Source organism: Tympanuchus pallidicinctus, unplaced genomic scaffold, assembly GCF_026119805.1.
Source record: "Tympanuchus pallidicinctus isolate F22 unplaced genomic scaffold, pur_lepc_1.0 scaffold44, whole genome shotgun sequence".
Taxonomy (NCBI): domain Eukaryota; kingdom Metazoa; phylum Chordata; class Aves; order Galliformes; family Phasianidae; genus Tympanuchus; species Tympanuchus pallidicinctus.
The window spans coordinates 45,691-61,730 of record NW_026294763.1 but is presented as its reverse complement, the minus strand read 5'-3'; the positions used below and the strand labels follow the sequence as shown (position 1 = coordinate 61,730).

Genomic DNA, 16,040 nt, shown 5'->3' with positions numbered 1-16,040 from the left:
GGCACACTGCTCCCATCACAGCACTGTTTTATTTCTCGCCTTCTCGCCCTTCCCAGCACCAGCGCAGCGGTGAAGGTTTTGGTCGTGCTCCCAGATGTTTCCCAGCAGACAGACAGACAGACGCGACATCTGCTCAGGGCAGAACCGACAGCGCCACAGCATGGCAGGGCCACATTCTTGGCAAGATCCCATCTGGAAGCACTGCTGATGCTTCTGAGCAGCTTTACATCGCCTTAAGTCAATCCATCCTGAGTGCAACCCATCCTGGCGCACAACAGCGCTTCCTCCGCTGCTCCGCTGAGCTCAGCTTGGAGCAGGGCTCCTCAGCACTGGCAATGCAGCCTGGAGCCTCTCCCTCACAGCACTGGGTGCGGAGCGTGGGAGTAGATGTGCATAGAGCATTGCAGATGTGCACAGAGCATTGTAAATGTGCACAGAGCATTGCAGATGTGCATAGAGCATTGTAAATGTGCATAGAGCATTGCAGATGTGCACAGAGCATTGTAGATGTGCACAGAGCATTGTAAATGTGCACAGAGCATTGCAGATGTGCACAGAGCATTGTAGATGTGCACAGAGCATTGTGCAGGGCTGACAGAAATGGGTCTGATGGAAAACCGGTTCAACGCTGCTCAGGCAGCTCTGTGTGCAGAGGGAAGGATTCATTCCTCAGCCTCCACCATCCCGGGCATGGAGGCACCATGAGAAGCTTTCCCAGCCTCATTCAGACCAAAGCTGCTGCCTGCAAGGGAAAAGCAGCTGTGTGGGGCTCACTGCCCTCAGCCAGGCAAGCACCCATGGAGCTGGATGCTCCTCTCGCAGCCCAAGTGGAGGGCATCCAGCGGTGCTGGGTGGTGCAGTGGTTGTGTAGGATCTTCTTTTCCTTGTGTTGGGAAAAGGGCTTTTCCCTTCAAACAGGCAGTGGGGAGGAGGCAGCAGTGTGCGTGGCGGTGCAGTGAGATGAGCTGCAGTGGGATGGGACCCTGCTGGGAGCAGGAGCGGCTTCACGACCAGCGTTGATCCCACAGAGCCATTAGGGAAGAGCAGAGCTAGCTATCCAAGCAAGCCATCAGGGAGGGGAGGGGGTCCCGCCGGTGGGACCCAGCCTCAGATCTTCTTCTTGCTATTGGAGCTCTGCACGCGCTTCCACAGCTGCATGGCGTCCAGGTAGATGTTGCGCTTGAGGACGGCGCTGGTGCAGAGGAAGGCTCCCTGCAGTGCTCCGGCGAAGCCACACAGAGCCACGTCCTGCCCTGCGAGACAGAGGGGACAGTGCCACCCCCAGCTCTGCATCCCAGCCCCTCTTCATCCCCAGCACGGAGAGGGCTTTGCCTTGCCCAGCTCAGCACAACAGTGCCAGGTGGGGAGGCTGCACCCGGGGCTGGGGGACTCGCGATGCCCCCCATTGGGGCTGAGTGGCTCGGAGGAACTTTGATGCGGCCCAAGCATCACCCCGTAGCGTGGCAGCAGCTCATCCCAGTATTTCATAGCAGGATTGAAGGCTTCCCCAGAGTCACCTCCCGGAACGGAGGACGCGGTACCTGTCAGGTAGAGGTTGGGGACAGCGGTGTGCGGCCGTGCGGTGGCGATGGCTTCGATCTGCGTGCGCGCCATGTCGTGCTCCATGCCGTAGAACTCCCCGCGGGGGCTGGCGATGTAGTGCTGGTTGGTCAGCGGTGTCCCCCCTGAGACGTGCTCAACCTGTGGGGGACAAAAGGACACGGAGGTCCCAATGGAGCAGGCCACAGTGTGGGGTGCCTCGTGCTCAGGAAAGCTGTTTTTATGGGGCACGGTATGGGACAAACCTCCTTGCAGACTTTCGGGTGGTGGCTGAGGCCACGTTTGGTCCGACGGGTTGGTGCCCCTCTGCCCTGCCAAACCTCACCCCTGCAGCCCCAGTGTGTGCTGGGCAGGCAGGAGCCGGGATCTGACCCCAACAGCCCCAAACCCCGTGTCCCCTCACCTTGTCCTCGATGTGGGGGTACAGTTTGAAGACGGTCTGCATGATGGCGTCCACAAAGGTCTTCTTCACGTCCTCATAAGCATCTCCTCGCTTATGGACTGGCCTGTCCTTCCACTCCTCAAACCACTCGTACTTGGCCATGGTGATGATGGACAGCGTGCTTTTACCTGCAGGGAGACAAGGTTGGGGCATGCATCCCTCTGCCACCTGGTGCCACAAACCCCAAATCCCCATTCTCACACCAACATTGGGGCAGCTCTGGTCCCAAGCCTTTGGTGCAGGCATCCAGCAGAGCCTCTCCTCCCTTCCTTGTATCTGCAGTGAACTTTCCACAAGCTCAGCAGCTTGGAGGCCCTCGGCCCGCTTTCCGAATGAAACCAACTCACAGCCCCCATTTGCAGAGACCCGCAGTGCGACGTGGCAGCACTGGGGGTTGGCCAAGGAACCCCCGCCTGGTGAGGTTCAGCAGCGCTGCATCACCTGGGTACCGCATCTCCCACGTGGGGTCTTTGGCAGACGGGCTGGTGACAAACAGCAGGGGGATGTTGGCGGCCGCCTCGTCGCGGGAGCTGCTGTAGTAGCGCCGCATTCTGCAGAGAGACGCAGAGGTCTGGGGTGCGGCTGGGGCTCCGAGTCCCCACCCAGAAACCACCTCTCCTCCATGCTTAGCGAACGTACATTTGGTCCAGATTGGTATCTGGGTAGATGTAGTAGTTGGTGGCTTCCAGCCCCAGCTCCTGGCTCGAGCCTCTGAGCCCCACGAATACGGAGAAGCCAGCTTCGCCGTGAGTCGCCATGCGCAGCCGGGACTGAATCTCTGCGGAACGAAGGAAGGGGTGGAAAGTGAGGGTGGAGAGGAAGCTGTGCGCAGCCCCACATCGCCCCCATCACTGCAAATCTAGCTGAGAGCATCCCATGTGCACCCATGGGGCGGGAGGACCCCTGGGAGCCATAAAGCGGTGGTGCCTCCCTGTCCGGGGAGGTTTTGCTGATTGGTCCGTTCCCATTTGGGAGTTTTAGGGCAAGCCCAGTGTGGGGCTGGGTGTATTTAACCATGTTCTGTGATTCCCGTGCTCCTTTTCTGAATGCCTGCAGTCCCCAGCAGGTTGCACTGGGCTTTGCCGCTGTCTGGGAAGGAATTACCACGACACTCACTGATGGTTGGAGCTGAGAGGGTATCAGTGCCCTGATCCCAATTAAACCCAGCACTGTACGGGGGGCTTTTACCAGGCAAAGCGCGCGCCTCGGGCGGCAGCAGCCGCTCATAGGTGTTGAATATCCCCGCATCCGAGATGACGATGGGAGCAAAGATGTTCACCACGTCCTCGCCCTTCTTGACGCTCACACCTGGAAGGGAGGAGGGCTGAGGGTAATGGCAGCACAGAGGGAACGGGGGGGAGCCGCGTCCCGGATGCGTCGCTCACCGCAGGCTTTGCCCTGGGAGTCCAGCAGGATGCTCTGCACCGGCGCCCGGCCCAGCACGTTGCCACCGGCCCTCTGGATGATGGGGATGGTGCGGAAGACGATCTCCCCCGAGCCGCCCTTGGGGTACCATGCGCCCCACAGGTAGTGGTGCAACACGATGCTGTGCAGGGAGAAGCTGGCCTTGGAGGGCAGCACGCCTGGAAGGGGAGCACAGCGCGGTCTTACTGGGTTTGCAGCATAACCCAAAGGGGTTGGGATGAGGGATGGTTTGGCTGGAGGGATGCGTGTGGGAAATGAGGAGCAGAGGAGCAGAGGTCCGTGTGAGGAGCTGGCACTGACGTGCCTGGGGCATCGCCCCGCAGATCTGGGTTTCACAACCCTTGGCTGCGCTCCAGCATCCTGAGTCACTCAGAACTGGGACAGGAGGGAGGAAAGTCAGGGCCAAAGGGCTGTGGGCGCTGGGTCAGGGCAGGACAGCCACTCCTCCACCTGCGGGGGTACTGCAGTCTGCAGGGAAGCTGAAGGACTTGGGAAAGGCCCCGGGATGGGGTGGGTGCAGAGGATGCAGCACACGGCGTCCTGCCCTCAAGGGTTCCATTAAGGTGGTGAAATGCAAAGGCAAAGCGGGGGTGTGAGGTGGGACAGGTCTGGTGTGCAAAATGAGGGCCTCTAAAAGGAAAGGAGGGGAAGGGAAAGGGAAAGAGGAAAGAATAAAGGGGAAAGGGGAAAAAAGGAAAGAGGAAGAGAAAGGAGAAAAAGGGTGAGAGAAGAGAAGGGAAGGGAAAGGGAAAAGAAGGGACAGGAGAGGATAAGAAGCCTTTTGTTTTTGCTCTTAAAGGATCCAACTTTGCTCTGGTGTGCCCGAGCGCCCTGGCAATTTACCGTAGGTGGGGAAGATGTAGCTGAACACGGCCCTCAGCTTGGCGTTGGTGGTGAGGCCATCAACCACGTCCTTAATGCTGCGTGAGGTCATCTGGCAGAAGGGGCTGAGCAGGGACAGCAGCCCCGAGCGGCTCAGCAGCCGCACCAGTGGCAGTGGCAGCAGTTTTAGCACACCCAGAACCCAGAACCCAGTAGTGACACTCTGCAAGAGAGGAGAGCAATGTGCAGAGCTCACTGGGGGGACCTTTAGGGACTCCTGAGATCATCTTGAGAATCCCTGGGGACTTCTGAGGAACCCTTGAGCAATTTTGGGGTCCCCTAGGTCACCTTAGGACCCCTTTGGGGACCTCTGGGTACCCCCCCACTCTGGGGGAGGCTGCCAGGGGATGGATGCAAAATGGGATTTCTCCCTTTATCTGCTATTAGGAAATGGCACTAATGTGAATCTGCAGCACTGTGGGGAGGGGAGCACCCGACCCCACAAAACACCCCCAGAGTGCAGCCCCATTTCCCAGGGGTGGCAGAGCACAAATCCCACTTTCACCCCACGTGATGTTAATGGTGATGACCCAGGAAGTCCTGGAGCATCGCCCCACAAATGTGGGGACTGCAGGGTCTGTGCCCCCCGTGCCCCACTCAGAGCACAGCTTATGGGCACCCTCTGAGCAGGGTCAGGAGCTCCAGGTGCAACACGCTGGGGCAGTTGTGCAACACGGCTGCGCTGTACCGCTGCCAAACAGCTGCCCCCGGGCAGGGGGGCAGGAATTTCCCCCCCCCCAGGAAGGAGCACGTGAGCCACGAGTGGAGCCACGCGCTGCGAGCGCAGCCCCACAGCCCCATTACCTTCACCAGCCGCTTGAACTCATCGATGGCGGCTTCCTCAGCGGGGAACTGCTCCTTCAGCCTGCTGAAGTAAGTCCTGGCCCCGGAGCAGAGCTGGATGGCTTTGTCACGGCCGGGCTCTCCCAGCACCACAGCATCAAAGGTGGGAGGCATGGGGGCCCACTCCAGCTGTCCGTCCGTCAGTTGGTCCACCAGGAAGCGCCACAGCGAGCCGTTTTGCAGCTGCCCCACGTAGTGGATCCCTGTGGAGTAACGCTGCGTGAAGTCGTGTGTGTGTGTGTGAGATTTGGGGGTGCTTCTTCTCCCTACACTGCTGTCCCCACCGCCCCACTTGGGGTGCAGAGTCCGTGCTCCGAGGGAAACCCACCTGCCCAGCACTGCATATTAGGAAGGTGGGTACTCATTAATAGAACCCCAGGCTGCGCTGCTGTAAATAACGGCGTACGGGCTGAGGGGCACACGGAGCTCGGTGGGGGCTCTGCGTGTGCAGGGGGTGCTGTGGGCTCTGGGCCCATTCTTGCAGCATGCCAGCAGGGCATGCCACAGCGCCAGCACTGCTATGGGCAGCACCGCCGCCACGTCCTCCAACAGAAAGAGGATTTGGGGCAAAGGCAGCTCTGCCATCCACCTCTGCTCATCCCACTGGGACCACAGAGCAACACCCTATGGGTGCCGGCCGACTGGCCAGATCCTCTCCAAAAAGGTTTGGGTCGCAGCCCCCTGCCCTCCCCGTGCCCACACGTACCGGTGTCGAACTCGAAGCCCTTCTCGCTGAACGCATGGCAGCAGCCCCCCAGCCTGCCGTGCTGCTCCAGCACCAGCACCCGCCGGCCCACCTTGGCAAGCAGCACGGCCACCGCCAGCCCCCCGATGCCGCTGCCGATGACGATGGCATCGAGCTTCTCCGGGACTTTTTCTGGAGAGAAAGCTGAGGGATGGGGGGTCCTCAGTGCGGGGTGACACCCAAAATGTCATCCGTGCTCGGATGGCATGGGGACGGGAGCAGCGGGAGCGGGGCTCTCGGGGTTTCCTGGGGGAGCGTAGGGAGGCACGGGGGGCATTTCGGGGGGATATGGGCATGGCAGTCACAGGGCATCCTGGGGAAGAATAGGGACGGGGCACCCGGAGAACCCCGGGGAAGTACGGGGATCCCGTGGCATCTCGAGGTTGAGGGTCCCGGGGCATTCCTGGGGGGCGGTACGGGGATGCAGATACCTGCTTTCAGCACCGTCCGACGAACCGCCTTATCGGTGATCAGCGGGGCCGGCGGGCGCCGGGTATCGACGGCGAAGGGGTTGGGGCCGCGGGACCCGATCCAGCGATACAAGGCGAGGACGGCGAGGAGGAGGAGGAGGAGGAGAAGGAAGGCGAGCACCGCGTACAGCCCCATGCCGCTGCCGGCAGCTCTGGGCTGCCTCTGCCCGCAGCCCTCCGTTTGGCCCCGCCCTCAGCCCCGCCCCCTCGACAAATCCCAGCCCCCCTCGCTAAGCCCCGCCCCTCTCCGCTAAGCCCTTCCCCCTCCGTGCTCCACACGCGCGGTGCATGCCGGGTGCTGCAGTCCCGCGCGCCCCCCGCCGGCTCCAGGACTACAGCTCCCGGCAGGCAGCGCGGCGGCGCCTGCGCACTGCGGGGCGGCCGGGAGGGTCGCGGCCGGGAGGTCCCGCCGCCGCTTCCGATGGGCGTGGGGTCAGAGGGCAGAGCCGGGGGCAGCGGTGGGGGTAGAGGGGTGCGGGGCCAGCGGGGGGCCTGGGGTAGCCGTGGCAGGGATCGGGGGCGGGGTTACGGAGTGGAGGCCACCGGGGGTGGGCAGGGCCGGGCCCCTTTAAGCACCTGGAGACCTCCTGGGCCGCGCTGGGGACTCTCTGGGGACCTTTGAGGCCTCCTGGCCGTGCTGGGGGTGTCTGGGGATCCCGCAGGCCGCATCGAGGACTCTTTGCAACCCCTTGAGGACCTCTTAGGTCGTTTTGGGACCCCTTCGGGTACGTCTCACACAGCCCTGGGGACCCTTGGGTACATTTGGGCTCCCGTAGGCCACCTTGGAAACCACTGGGGCCACCTCTGGGAGCTCTGCGGACCCTTGAGAAACCCAGGGCCTTCCACTGACCAGCACCGCCTTCCCCCCACAGGCCATGAACGCCCAGCCGGCAGACACCACGCAGCCTGAGGAGCCCCCGCTGCCCCCTGAGCCCCTTCCCACACATGTCAGGGGTGAGCAGCACTGGGCCTGGGAGCAGCAGGGGACAAGGGCTCTAGGCTGAGATCCCAGCCCTGAGGCCTCCCAGCCTCCTGTAGGCATTGGGGTAGGATTGTTGGGTTTCATTATGGCACGCGGGGCAGGGGATGCCATGAAAGTGTCCTGATAAAGGCTATGAGGGCACGTGACCCCCTCGGGGTCTTTCCCAGCTCTTGCCTCCAGTGTGTGCTTCCCTTGGCAGGGATCAGTGCGGAGCAGCGGAGCGCCCAGGAAGAGTGGGAGGCAGTGGAGGATATCCAGTCAGGTACAGGTCCTAGAAGTGCATGGGATGGGGCCACAGCTCACAGAGGGGCTGGGGAGGGGCTTGGTTGGAGTGGTGGAGGAGAGCTAGGGAAAGGGCAGAAGGGCTGGGAGGAGGAGTTGGCTGCAGGCTCCCTTCATTCCCCACTATCCTAAGCCTTGGTGTTACTGCAGCACCAAGGTGTGTAGAGCAGCTCCCCAGGATGCAGCTGCTGCTCAGGGGTCAGGCAGAACAGGTTCTGGCACTCATTGCCCTGATGTGGATGCAGGGCTGACGCTGCCCCATGCTGTTCTGCAGTGCTGCTGGGGAGATCAGCTGGTCCTGTGCCCCTCATATCCTTCAATGAAGCACTGCAGTTCTTCCAGACCACAGACCTGTCCGAGTGCAGGGTATGTGCAGGACCAGAGGCTACAACCTTCACTCCAGAGTTGTTCCCTGGCTCGTGCTCTCTAGTTGTGCAGCTCTGTCTTGTGCTCCTCTTTCCCATTGCTTCTGCCCTCCCTCAGCCAAGCTCTGTGGGATCCCTTTCCCTCTCAGCTCACCCGCTGGCTTTTCTCTCAGGGGACAGATGTGCCCTCATTTCTTTGCCTTCTCTCCGCAGAAGAAGATCCAAGCAACGGTGCACAGGCAGGGCCTGGCTGCTCTGCTTCACTTCCTCTTTGGGCCCCCCCGGCTCCAGCAGCAGCTGCAGGGCGAGCGGGACCTGGCTCTTGCCATTGCTCAGTGTGAGTGCTCCCTCACATCCCCCAAACTGCCACTCCTGTACTGTTGTCCCCAGCAGTGTCACGCTGAGCACTGCTGCTCCTGCATGGGATTCATGTGGAGCAGCTCAGTGGGTCTCGGGCACAGCACAGTCTGTTCTTTACCTGTGGCAGCGTGCTTGTCCCAAAGGACGTGGTCCCTGTTTGCTTTACTGACACACTGATGTTTGCTGGTGGAGGAGGACAGATCTCTTGACTCTTCTGCCACAGAAGCTCTTCCATGTGTCTGCTTCCAGCGAGAGAGCTGCATGGTGCCAGGCAGGGGCTGCACAGCCCTTCCTTGCTCAGTGACCAAAGCAAACGAGGTGTGAACCCAGAATCATAGGGCTGGAAGGGACTTCTGGAGATCATCCAGCCCAACCTCGCTGCTAAAGCAGGTTCCTTGGGGTGGCATTCGTTCTGCCACGGCTCCTGTCCTGGCTCTGCATCCAGCACAGCCTTTGGGTCTGGCTGTCCCATTGTGCTGAGCACATTTGTACCAGGAGAATCCTCAGCTGTGCCCCCTGCTTTGTAGTTTGTCAAGGTTCCCCTGGCAGTGCTGCCTCAGCCAGCAAAATTCCACAATGTTGGAGTTCCGTAGCACTTATAAATGCACTGTATGGTGTTTCTGTGCCTCTCGTGCGTTGTTTTTTCCCTCTGTTCACCTCTAGCAGGATAAACGTGGGGAGGACATCCTCCCTGTTGCCCTAAGCAGCTTTTTGTGGGGTTTTGTTCCCTGCTGCAGCCGGTGGTGGTTGCTGTCCCACCACGTCCCCCTGGAGGCAGCTGAGGGCAGCAGGCTGCTCGGTGTCTTTCCTCCGCCAGGTGGCTTGGATGATAAGCAAGCAGTGCACATGAGAATCCTGCAGACCATCTACAAGAAGCTGACCTGCTCCCCGCTGGGATGCCCGCGCTACGGCACGCACTGGGAAGAGCTTGGCTTTCAAGGTACAGCACGGAGGGACCTCAGGAACAAACCTCTGCCCAGAGAGCTCTTGCTGTTCCCATTCCCTCCTCCACGCTCCTTCCCTTTCCCTTCGTGCAGCTGCTGGTCGTGCTGTTGTTTTGGAGCAGGCATGTGGCTGCTGTCACAGGTGGGACGACATCTGGCCTGGTTTGCCCAGTGTCAGCTGCTGCCCCTGGGACAGTTAGCCGTATCCAACCAGTGCTATAGAAGTAGCTGCTGTAACTGCTTCTCTGGGGCCGTTAATGTTCTTCATTAGCAGGCGATTGCTGTGGCTAATGAGGCGTCTCTGGAAGGCTGGTTTGTTAGTGAAGCTCTGGTCAGGGCTCTGGCGCTGGAGTTGTGTTGCAGGTTGCTTTCAGCCTTTACTGGGTAATGAAAACAGTGATTAAAGCTGTCTCTGCCTTGTTGGACGCAGCTTCACCCGAGTTTTCAGCCTGCCTGGCTGGAGTTAATAAGCCAGTTCTTAATGAAGGCTGAAACCCTCAGCAGAAGGTGAACGACTCCCTGTCCTTTATAGCAACAAGTAAACACCTGGTTTTGGGCTTCAGCCTTGGGATGGGCAGAGCTGCTAATTCCTTGAGGTGTTATGGAAACAGGCGTGTGAGTGGGAGCTCAGTGCCTGCTGGTGCCCATGTGAAAGAGGCCGTGGCGCAGTTCCGTGCCTGCATGGTGGATTCCCAAAAGCTTTGCCCCAGGCTGCCACTGCCAAGGATAATAAATGTGGTTCCACCACCTGTGAAATGCCAGGGCTGCGTGCGGGCGGCCCAGGAAGGAGGAGAGGTGTCAGGCTCATCAGAGGCCCTTTTATCCAGGTGCAGATCCAGGGACCGACCTGCGAGGGACGGGGATGCTGGGCTTGATGCAAATGCTGTACTTCGTGATGGACTCTCAGATGCTGCCTCTAGCTCTAGACATTTTCAGGCTGTCCCAACACGAGACACAGGCACGTCCTTCCTCCTTCTTTGCTCGCCCTCTGCTGTGGTGTTTACCTTTTTCTTTCTAAAGCTCAGGGGAAGGTAAGCAATGAAAACCTGCTGCTGTTCAGAGTTAGGATTTGGCATTTTGCTCTTCGCTTGGTGGCAATCTGTCAGTGATTTCTCCATCAGCCTGAGGAGCTCGAATGTCGTTGGTCCTCCTCCCACCGGTCAGGTGAGGAAGGGCCCTGAAGTGCTGAGGAGTGCTGATAAGGGCGGAAGCCAAACCACTTGGGTTGGCTTTCTGCTGGGAAAAAGATTTTGATGAACAAAGCTTCCCTGGATCAAAAGTTTTTTTTAAATTGAGATGCTGGTGTTAAGCTTGCACCCTAAGTTTTCATGTTAAGCTTACTTCTTGAGCCTGGATGGGAGCTTGGATGGAGACACAACGTCCATCTGAGCCCATACCCACAGTATCACTGCTCCATCCCTGACTCTGTTGCCTGCACCTGAAGCACGGCTTTAGGGCCACGCAGGTGCAGCGTAACGGGGCCAGGGCGCCTCTGAGTGCTGGAAGAGAGGAGCTCCCTTCCAGCAGAGCTGACGCAAGGCTGGTTCTCCTGCAGAATTTCCCCTTCTGCATCATGTCTGTGAACATCACCCGCCTCGTGCTGCAGGCGCTGAGGGAGGAGTGCCTCTCCAGGTGAGCTGTGAGCCGCCCTGAGCTGGGCGGGAGGAGCAAAGGCCTCCCCTGGGCTGGGGGGGGTGGGCAGCGCTGGCTGAGGCCGCTGCCCCCGGCCAGGGAGTGCAACCGCAGACGGCAAGTCATCGCCGTGCTGAACGACCTGTATGCGGCGGCGTTCCTGCAGCTCTACCGAGTGTGGAAGTCGCAGCACAAGACCGTCGCTGACTCTGGCTTCCTCCTGAAGGGTGCGTTGCGCCGCGCTTTGCCCCCTGATCCTGGCTGGGACGGCGGCCCGAGGCTCAGGGAAGGAGCCCGGTGTGTCTGGAGCGTGCTGTGGGTCCTGTGGAGATGAGGGGCTGCGCGCGCAGCCTCACTTCGTCTGCACACGGAGGTTTCGTACGGCTGTGATGCTGACCTCAGTGCCGTGTTGTTTTTTTCCCCTTTCGACATCTCCAATATTAAAACCAGCCCCCTGCACTCAGAGGTGCGTGTTGCCGCCTTTGGGTGCCACGCTGTGCTCTGGTTCTCACAGCTCACTGATGTCTGTGGCACACGGTTGCTTAAGCTCTGTTTGCAGCGTGCTACGTGCGTGGAGCAGTGTGCACTGAACAGCAGGGATGTTTCAGGGCTTCTGCTGCTGAGCTCCGCTGAGGGGTGACAAGCAGCCTTTCGTGCTTTGTGAGCAAACGTAACTGTGAGCTTTGCGGGAGGGGATGCGGTGAGACGCTGGGACTCAAGAAATAAAGCTCATTGATGTTTGGTAGCACCTTATGCAGGAGCACGTTTCCCCAGCGCCATCCCGGCCCTGCTGTTCTGATGCTTCTCTTTGACCTCTGCAGAGCTGGAGTTCTCCACCAAAAAGAAACCGAAGCAGCTCCTGAAATCCTTGGAGACCTACGTGAGCAGAAGCCCGGTGTCCACAGCAGATGGCGTCCAGCAGCCGTCCCCTCTGTCCGTCAGCAGCAGCCGGGCTGGTGAAGAGATAAACTTCACGGGTATCTGTGACCTGCAGGTTGAGCTGGAGGGAGAGGCACGGCTGATCTGAAGTGAGGGGCTCAGTTCTGTGTGGGTTTGCAGCTCAGGGAGGGGAGCTGGGGAGCCGGGCAGTCAGCAGGGCGCTGCAGAGCGAGTGTTGGGCAGCAGGGTGGCTGTGTCCATCCCTGTGTGCTGCCTGCAGTTTGTTGGCATCGCTTGGAGCTGTAGGTGCAAACTGCAGCCTTTGACCCTTTCCAAGTAGAGGTGGTCAGGCTGGTGGTCACACGGTGTTCAAGGCAGAGTTTTCCAGCCTAAATGGGTCTGTGATTTGAAATCTGGCAATGTAGGAGAAAATAAAACAGCTGGGTTTTGTTAGCCACCGGCCTTACGCTGGGCTCCACGCCTGCCTTGCTGGCTCAGATGCGTGGCGTTGCCCATCCTTACCCAACACAGGTGGGAAGCTTCAGGTTTCGACCTGCTGCAGGGCTCACTGCACGTGGAGGGGTGCGAAAGCCGGGGCTTTGCGTTGGAGCTCCTGGTTGCCCGTGGTGCTGATGGCACCCGTGGCTGAGGTCGGGGTGGGCAGCAGCTTCTTGTTTGGGGAGCCCTCCTCAGCACCTCCAGGGAGTGGCTGTGCATGGATGTACCAAAATAAGCTGTTAAAAGGAAAATAAAACCAAACCAAACCAAACACTCCTTGGTGTTCTGAGGCTTCTTGGTGTGGGCTTGCTGGTGGTTTCCCTGGCTGGGAGGGGGAAGGGAGCAGGGAAGGGGGCTCATTCCCTTCTCCCTTTCTCAGCCCACATTTCAGCCTAGGGCTGTGCTGGAGGCAGCCCCTGCAGCATCCCCGGGGCTGGGATAGAAACGAGTGAGCGCAGGTTTGGGGTCAGCAGCCCTAGTGGTGGCTGGGGCCGGGGGGGCTCAGGGCAGTGGGGAATTGTGGCTCGGGTACCCAAAGGGATACGGGAGCCGGGGGGGGGGGTTCAGGGGGACACGCGCTGGCAAAGGGATGGGGCGTCATGGAGGTCCTGGGGTGAGGATGGCAGCCCTGGGGGCGGTGAGAAGGGGACGGGGGGCACAGAGGGGTGACACGCAGCCAGTGCCGAAGTGCCGCCGGGCCGTTCGCAGCTCCCGGTCCCTCCGCGTGTCCCCGGGTCCGCCCCGGAGGCGGGAGCAGCTCAGAGCCCTCCCGTCCCCAATAAAACCCGGGGAGGCGGCGCCGGCAGGAACAGAGCCCGGCGGCACCGGCACCGGTAACGGCAGCGGCGGGCGGGGACGGGGAAACATCCAGAGACCCGCGGGAAGGGTGTGGGGCTGGGGTGCGGGGTTTGGGTTGGGGCGCGGGGTTTGGGTTGCGGTTAGGGTGCAAGGTTAGGGTTAGGGTTTGGGTTCAGGGTTAGGGGTAGGATAGGTTGGGTTAGGGCGCAGGCAGGCAGCCCGGCAGCACCATGCCCATCGGGACCGCCGTCCCCCAGCTCTCCTCCGCCCCGTCCTCCCGCCCCGTCCCCTGTCCCCCCGAGGGATGCTGAGTGCCACCAGCCGGTCCCCGCGGCCGGGCCACCCTCCCTCGCCATGCCGAGCCCCGCGGGCGGTTACTCGGTGCAGGCTGCAGCCGCCATCGCCGCCGCCATCACCTTCCTGGTGCTGTTCACCATCGCCGGCAACACCCTGGTGATCCTGGCCGTGCTGACCAGCCGCTCGCTGCGGGCGCCCCAGAACCTGTTCCTGGTGTCTCTGGCGGCCGCCGACATCCTGGTGGCCGTCCTCATCATCCCCTTCTCATTGGCCAACGAGCTGCTGGGCTACTGGTACTTCCAGAAGGTGTGGTGCGAGATCTACCTGGCGCTGGACGTGCTCTTCTGCACCTCCTCCATCGTCCACCTCTGCGCCATCAGCCTGGACCGCTACTGGTCCGTCAGCCGTGCCGTGGAGTACAACGCCAAGCGCACGCCGCGCCGCGTCAAGTGCGGCATCGGCATCGTCTGGAGCATCGCCGCCGCCATCTCGCTGCCGCCACTGGTCTACAAGGGCGAGAAGAAGGCGGCTCCAGGTGGCCGGCCGCAGTGCAAGCTGAACGAGGAGGCCTGGTACATCCTCTCCTCCAGCGTCGGCTCCTTCTTCGCGCCATGCCTCATCATGATCCTCGTCTACCTGCGCATCTACCTGATCGCCCGGCGCCGGCACCGCCGCCAGCCCCACGCCGGCCCCGGGCCCCCCAGAACCGCCCCCGCCGCCCATGGGGACGCCTCGGGCCCCCGGCCCCTGCCTGCAGACAGGACCTCGCTGCTGGGCTCCGGCGAGCCGGCAGCGGCGCCTGGAGGCTCCCCGCAGCCATCGGGGCGGCCCAGGGACACTGTGGCCACTGGGACGAGGCGCGTGGTGCTGGCGCCGGCGCTGAGCCCGGCTCCGTGGCGGAGGAAGGCGCAGGCGAACCGGGAGAAGCGCTTCACCTTCGTGTTGGCCGTGGTCATCGGCGTCTTCGTGCTCTGCTGGTTCCCCTTCTTCTTCCTCTACAGCCTGGGTGCCGTCTGCCCACGGCGCTGCAAAGTGCCCGACGGCGTCTTCCAGTTCTTCTTCTGGATCGGCTACTGCAACAGCTCCCTCAACCCCGTCATCTACACCGCCTTCAACCGCGACTTCCGCAGGGCCTTCCGCCGCATCCTCTGCCGCCGCAGCGCCCGCACGGCGTGGTGAGGGGCTCAGCCCCTCGCTGGCACTCAGCCCCTCCCGCTGCCCACTGCTCCTTTTCCCCTTTTCCTCCCCTTTCTCCCTTTCCCCCCCCCTTATTTCTCCTCCCCTTTCCCACCGTCCTGCAGGTTTGGGGCACACGCAGCCCCACGTGTTCCCATCCCAACAGCGATGCACGGGGGCTGCATTTGGGGGGCGGCGTTTCTCCCCACCTCACACGCTGTGCCCCCCATGAAATCAGGGGTGATTTCCCCCTTCTCCCCATCTGCCCCACATCCCGGCGGCTGCCGCCTTTTAACAATAAAAAGTATTTTGTAGTCAGAGGAACCATCTCACTGTCTTCTCCACGCTGCAGGGAATCTGTGGGGACAGGGGCAGCCGTGGGGCTGAGCCATTTCTGCAGCCGTGGGTCGCAGGCAGCGAACGGAGGAATGCGTGCGGCGTGAGTGGGAACAGAATGTTTGCACAGGGTCGGGTATTTATGGCAGGAAAATGATTAGAAAAACATCATCCCCCCCCGCAGCCCCCCCGGAGAATAACTCCCTCCCCTGGGGCATGGCCCCGAGGTCACCAAACCATGATGGGGACAAAGCCCTGCTGGGCATACTGATAGGGAGGGGATTCTCGGGTGTCTGAGACAGCCCTGGTCAGGGGGTGTTTGTGAGCTGTGCCAGTGGGGTGCCGGTTTCTGTTGGTGTGATGTGACCCACACCCCGCTGTTGTGGCTCAGGGTGGTGTATGACACCCCATAGCGTGCTGTGACCCATCGTCTGGCAGCGCACCACGACCCGTACTGGTGGATCGTGGTTGACTTATGGTGGTGCATGGTGAATGGTGGCAGCGTGTGGAGACTGGCGGTGGTGTGTGGTGACCCACAGCAGCGTGTGACAAACAGCTGTGGTGCAGCATGACACACAGTGGGGCATTGCGGCCCCACGTCACAGCCTGCGCTGATGCACTGGGACTCACGATGGCACATTGTGCCCCACATCAGTGGGAGCCCAAATCCCCAGGGCTCTGTGGGCCTGAGGAGGGGAAGGAGCCCACGTGGGGTGTGATGTCCCCACGTTCCTATGGGCTCTGTGGGCCCTATGTTCTCCACACCACCCCTGGTCTATGGGGCCCCTCATGATGCTGCACAGTACCCCTGACCCATGTGTTCCAGGGAACCAAGCCCAGTCCCCCCACACAGAGACAGGGACAAGCAGAGGACGTGGGGCCGTGTACACTGAGCTCAGCCCCCTGGGACAGAGCTGGGGACATCTTGCTCCTGCAGTGGCAGAGCAGCGCTGGCCCTCCGCCGCCTCCCTGTCCCACCAGGGACGTGGCCTCTGGCCGCCCCAAAGCCAGGCTGAGCTCTTTGGGAAGGCTTTTCCCAGCTTGGACACTTCCCTCCCCATCCCAATTCGGCCGTCAGTCCAACCCAGCGTGCTGGGACAGTGCTGGGGTGGTGGCTGCATGGG

At 61.3% G+C, this 16,040-nt stretch overlaps 3 protein-coding genes across 5 annotated transcripts; 2 read left to right on the top strand and 1 right to left on the bottom strand.

The window, feature by feature from the left end:
* Positions 1-10: 10 nt before the first annotated feature.
* Positions 11-6,565, bottom strand: RETSAT (retinol saturase). The gene is made up of 11 exons (XM_052702270.1): positions 6,329-6,565; positions 5,859-6,041; positions 5,114-5,355; positions 4,271-4,472; positions 3,388-3,585; positions 3,191-3,310; positions 2,642-2,780; positions 2,444-2,553; positions 1,964-2,130; positions 1,542-1,701; positions 11-1,253 (listed from the first exon to the last, which is right to left on the bottom strand). Exons 1-11 carry the CDS (start codon positions 6,501-6,503, stop codon positions 1,108-1,110), a joined length of 1,842 nt encoding a protein of 613 aa, XP_052558230.1. The 5' UTR covers positions 6,504-6,565; the 3' UTR covers positions 11-1,107.
* A 315-nt stretch (positions 6,566-6,880) lies between these two features.
* On the top strand, positions 6,881-12,580 carry ELMOD3 (ELMO domain containing 3). 3 transcript variants are annotated; one of them, XM_052702271.1, is made up of 10 exons: positions 6,884-7,092; positions 7,240-7,321; positions 7,549-7,611; positions 7,906-7,997; positions 8,210-8,333; positions 9,174-9,296; positions 10,128-10,258; positions 10,856-10,932; positions 11,032-11,159; positions 11,754-12,580. In XM_052702271.1, the coding sequence occupies exons 2-10, from the start codon at positions 7,243-7,245 to the stop codon at positions 11,957-11,959; spliced, it is 1,023 nt and encodes a 340-aa protein (XP_052558231.1). In that variant the 5' UTR covers positions 6,884-7,092; positions 7,240-7,242; the 3' UTR covers positions 11,960-12,580. The 3 variants fall into 3 exon arrangements, with proteins under 3 accessions (XP_052558233.1, XP_052558232.1, XP_052558231.1); XM_052702273.1 differs by lacking the exon at positions 11,032-11,159 and having other exon boundaries at positions 6,881-7,092; XM_052702272.1 differs by lacking the exon at positions 7,906-7,997 and having other exon boundaries at positions 6,883-7,092.
* A 646-nt stretch (positions 12,581-13,226) lies between these two features.
* ADRA2B (adrenoceptor alpha 2B) lies at positions 13,227-14,898 on the top strand. The gene has a single exon (XM_052702340.1). It carries the CDS (start codon positions 13,462-13,464, stop codon positions 14,581-14,583), a length of 1,122 nt encoding a protein of 373 aa, XP_052558300.1. The 5' UTR covers positions 13,227-13,461; the 3' UTR covers positions 14,584-14,898.
* The last annotated feature ends 1,142 nt before the right edge of the window (positions 14,899-16,040 follow it).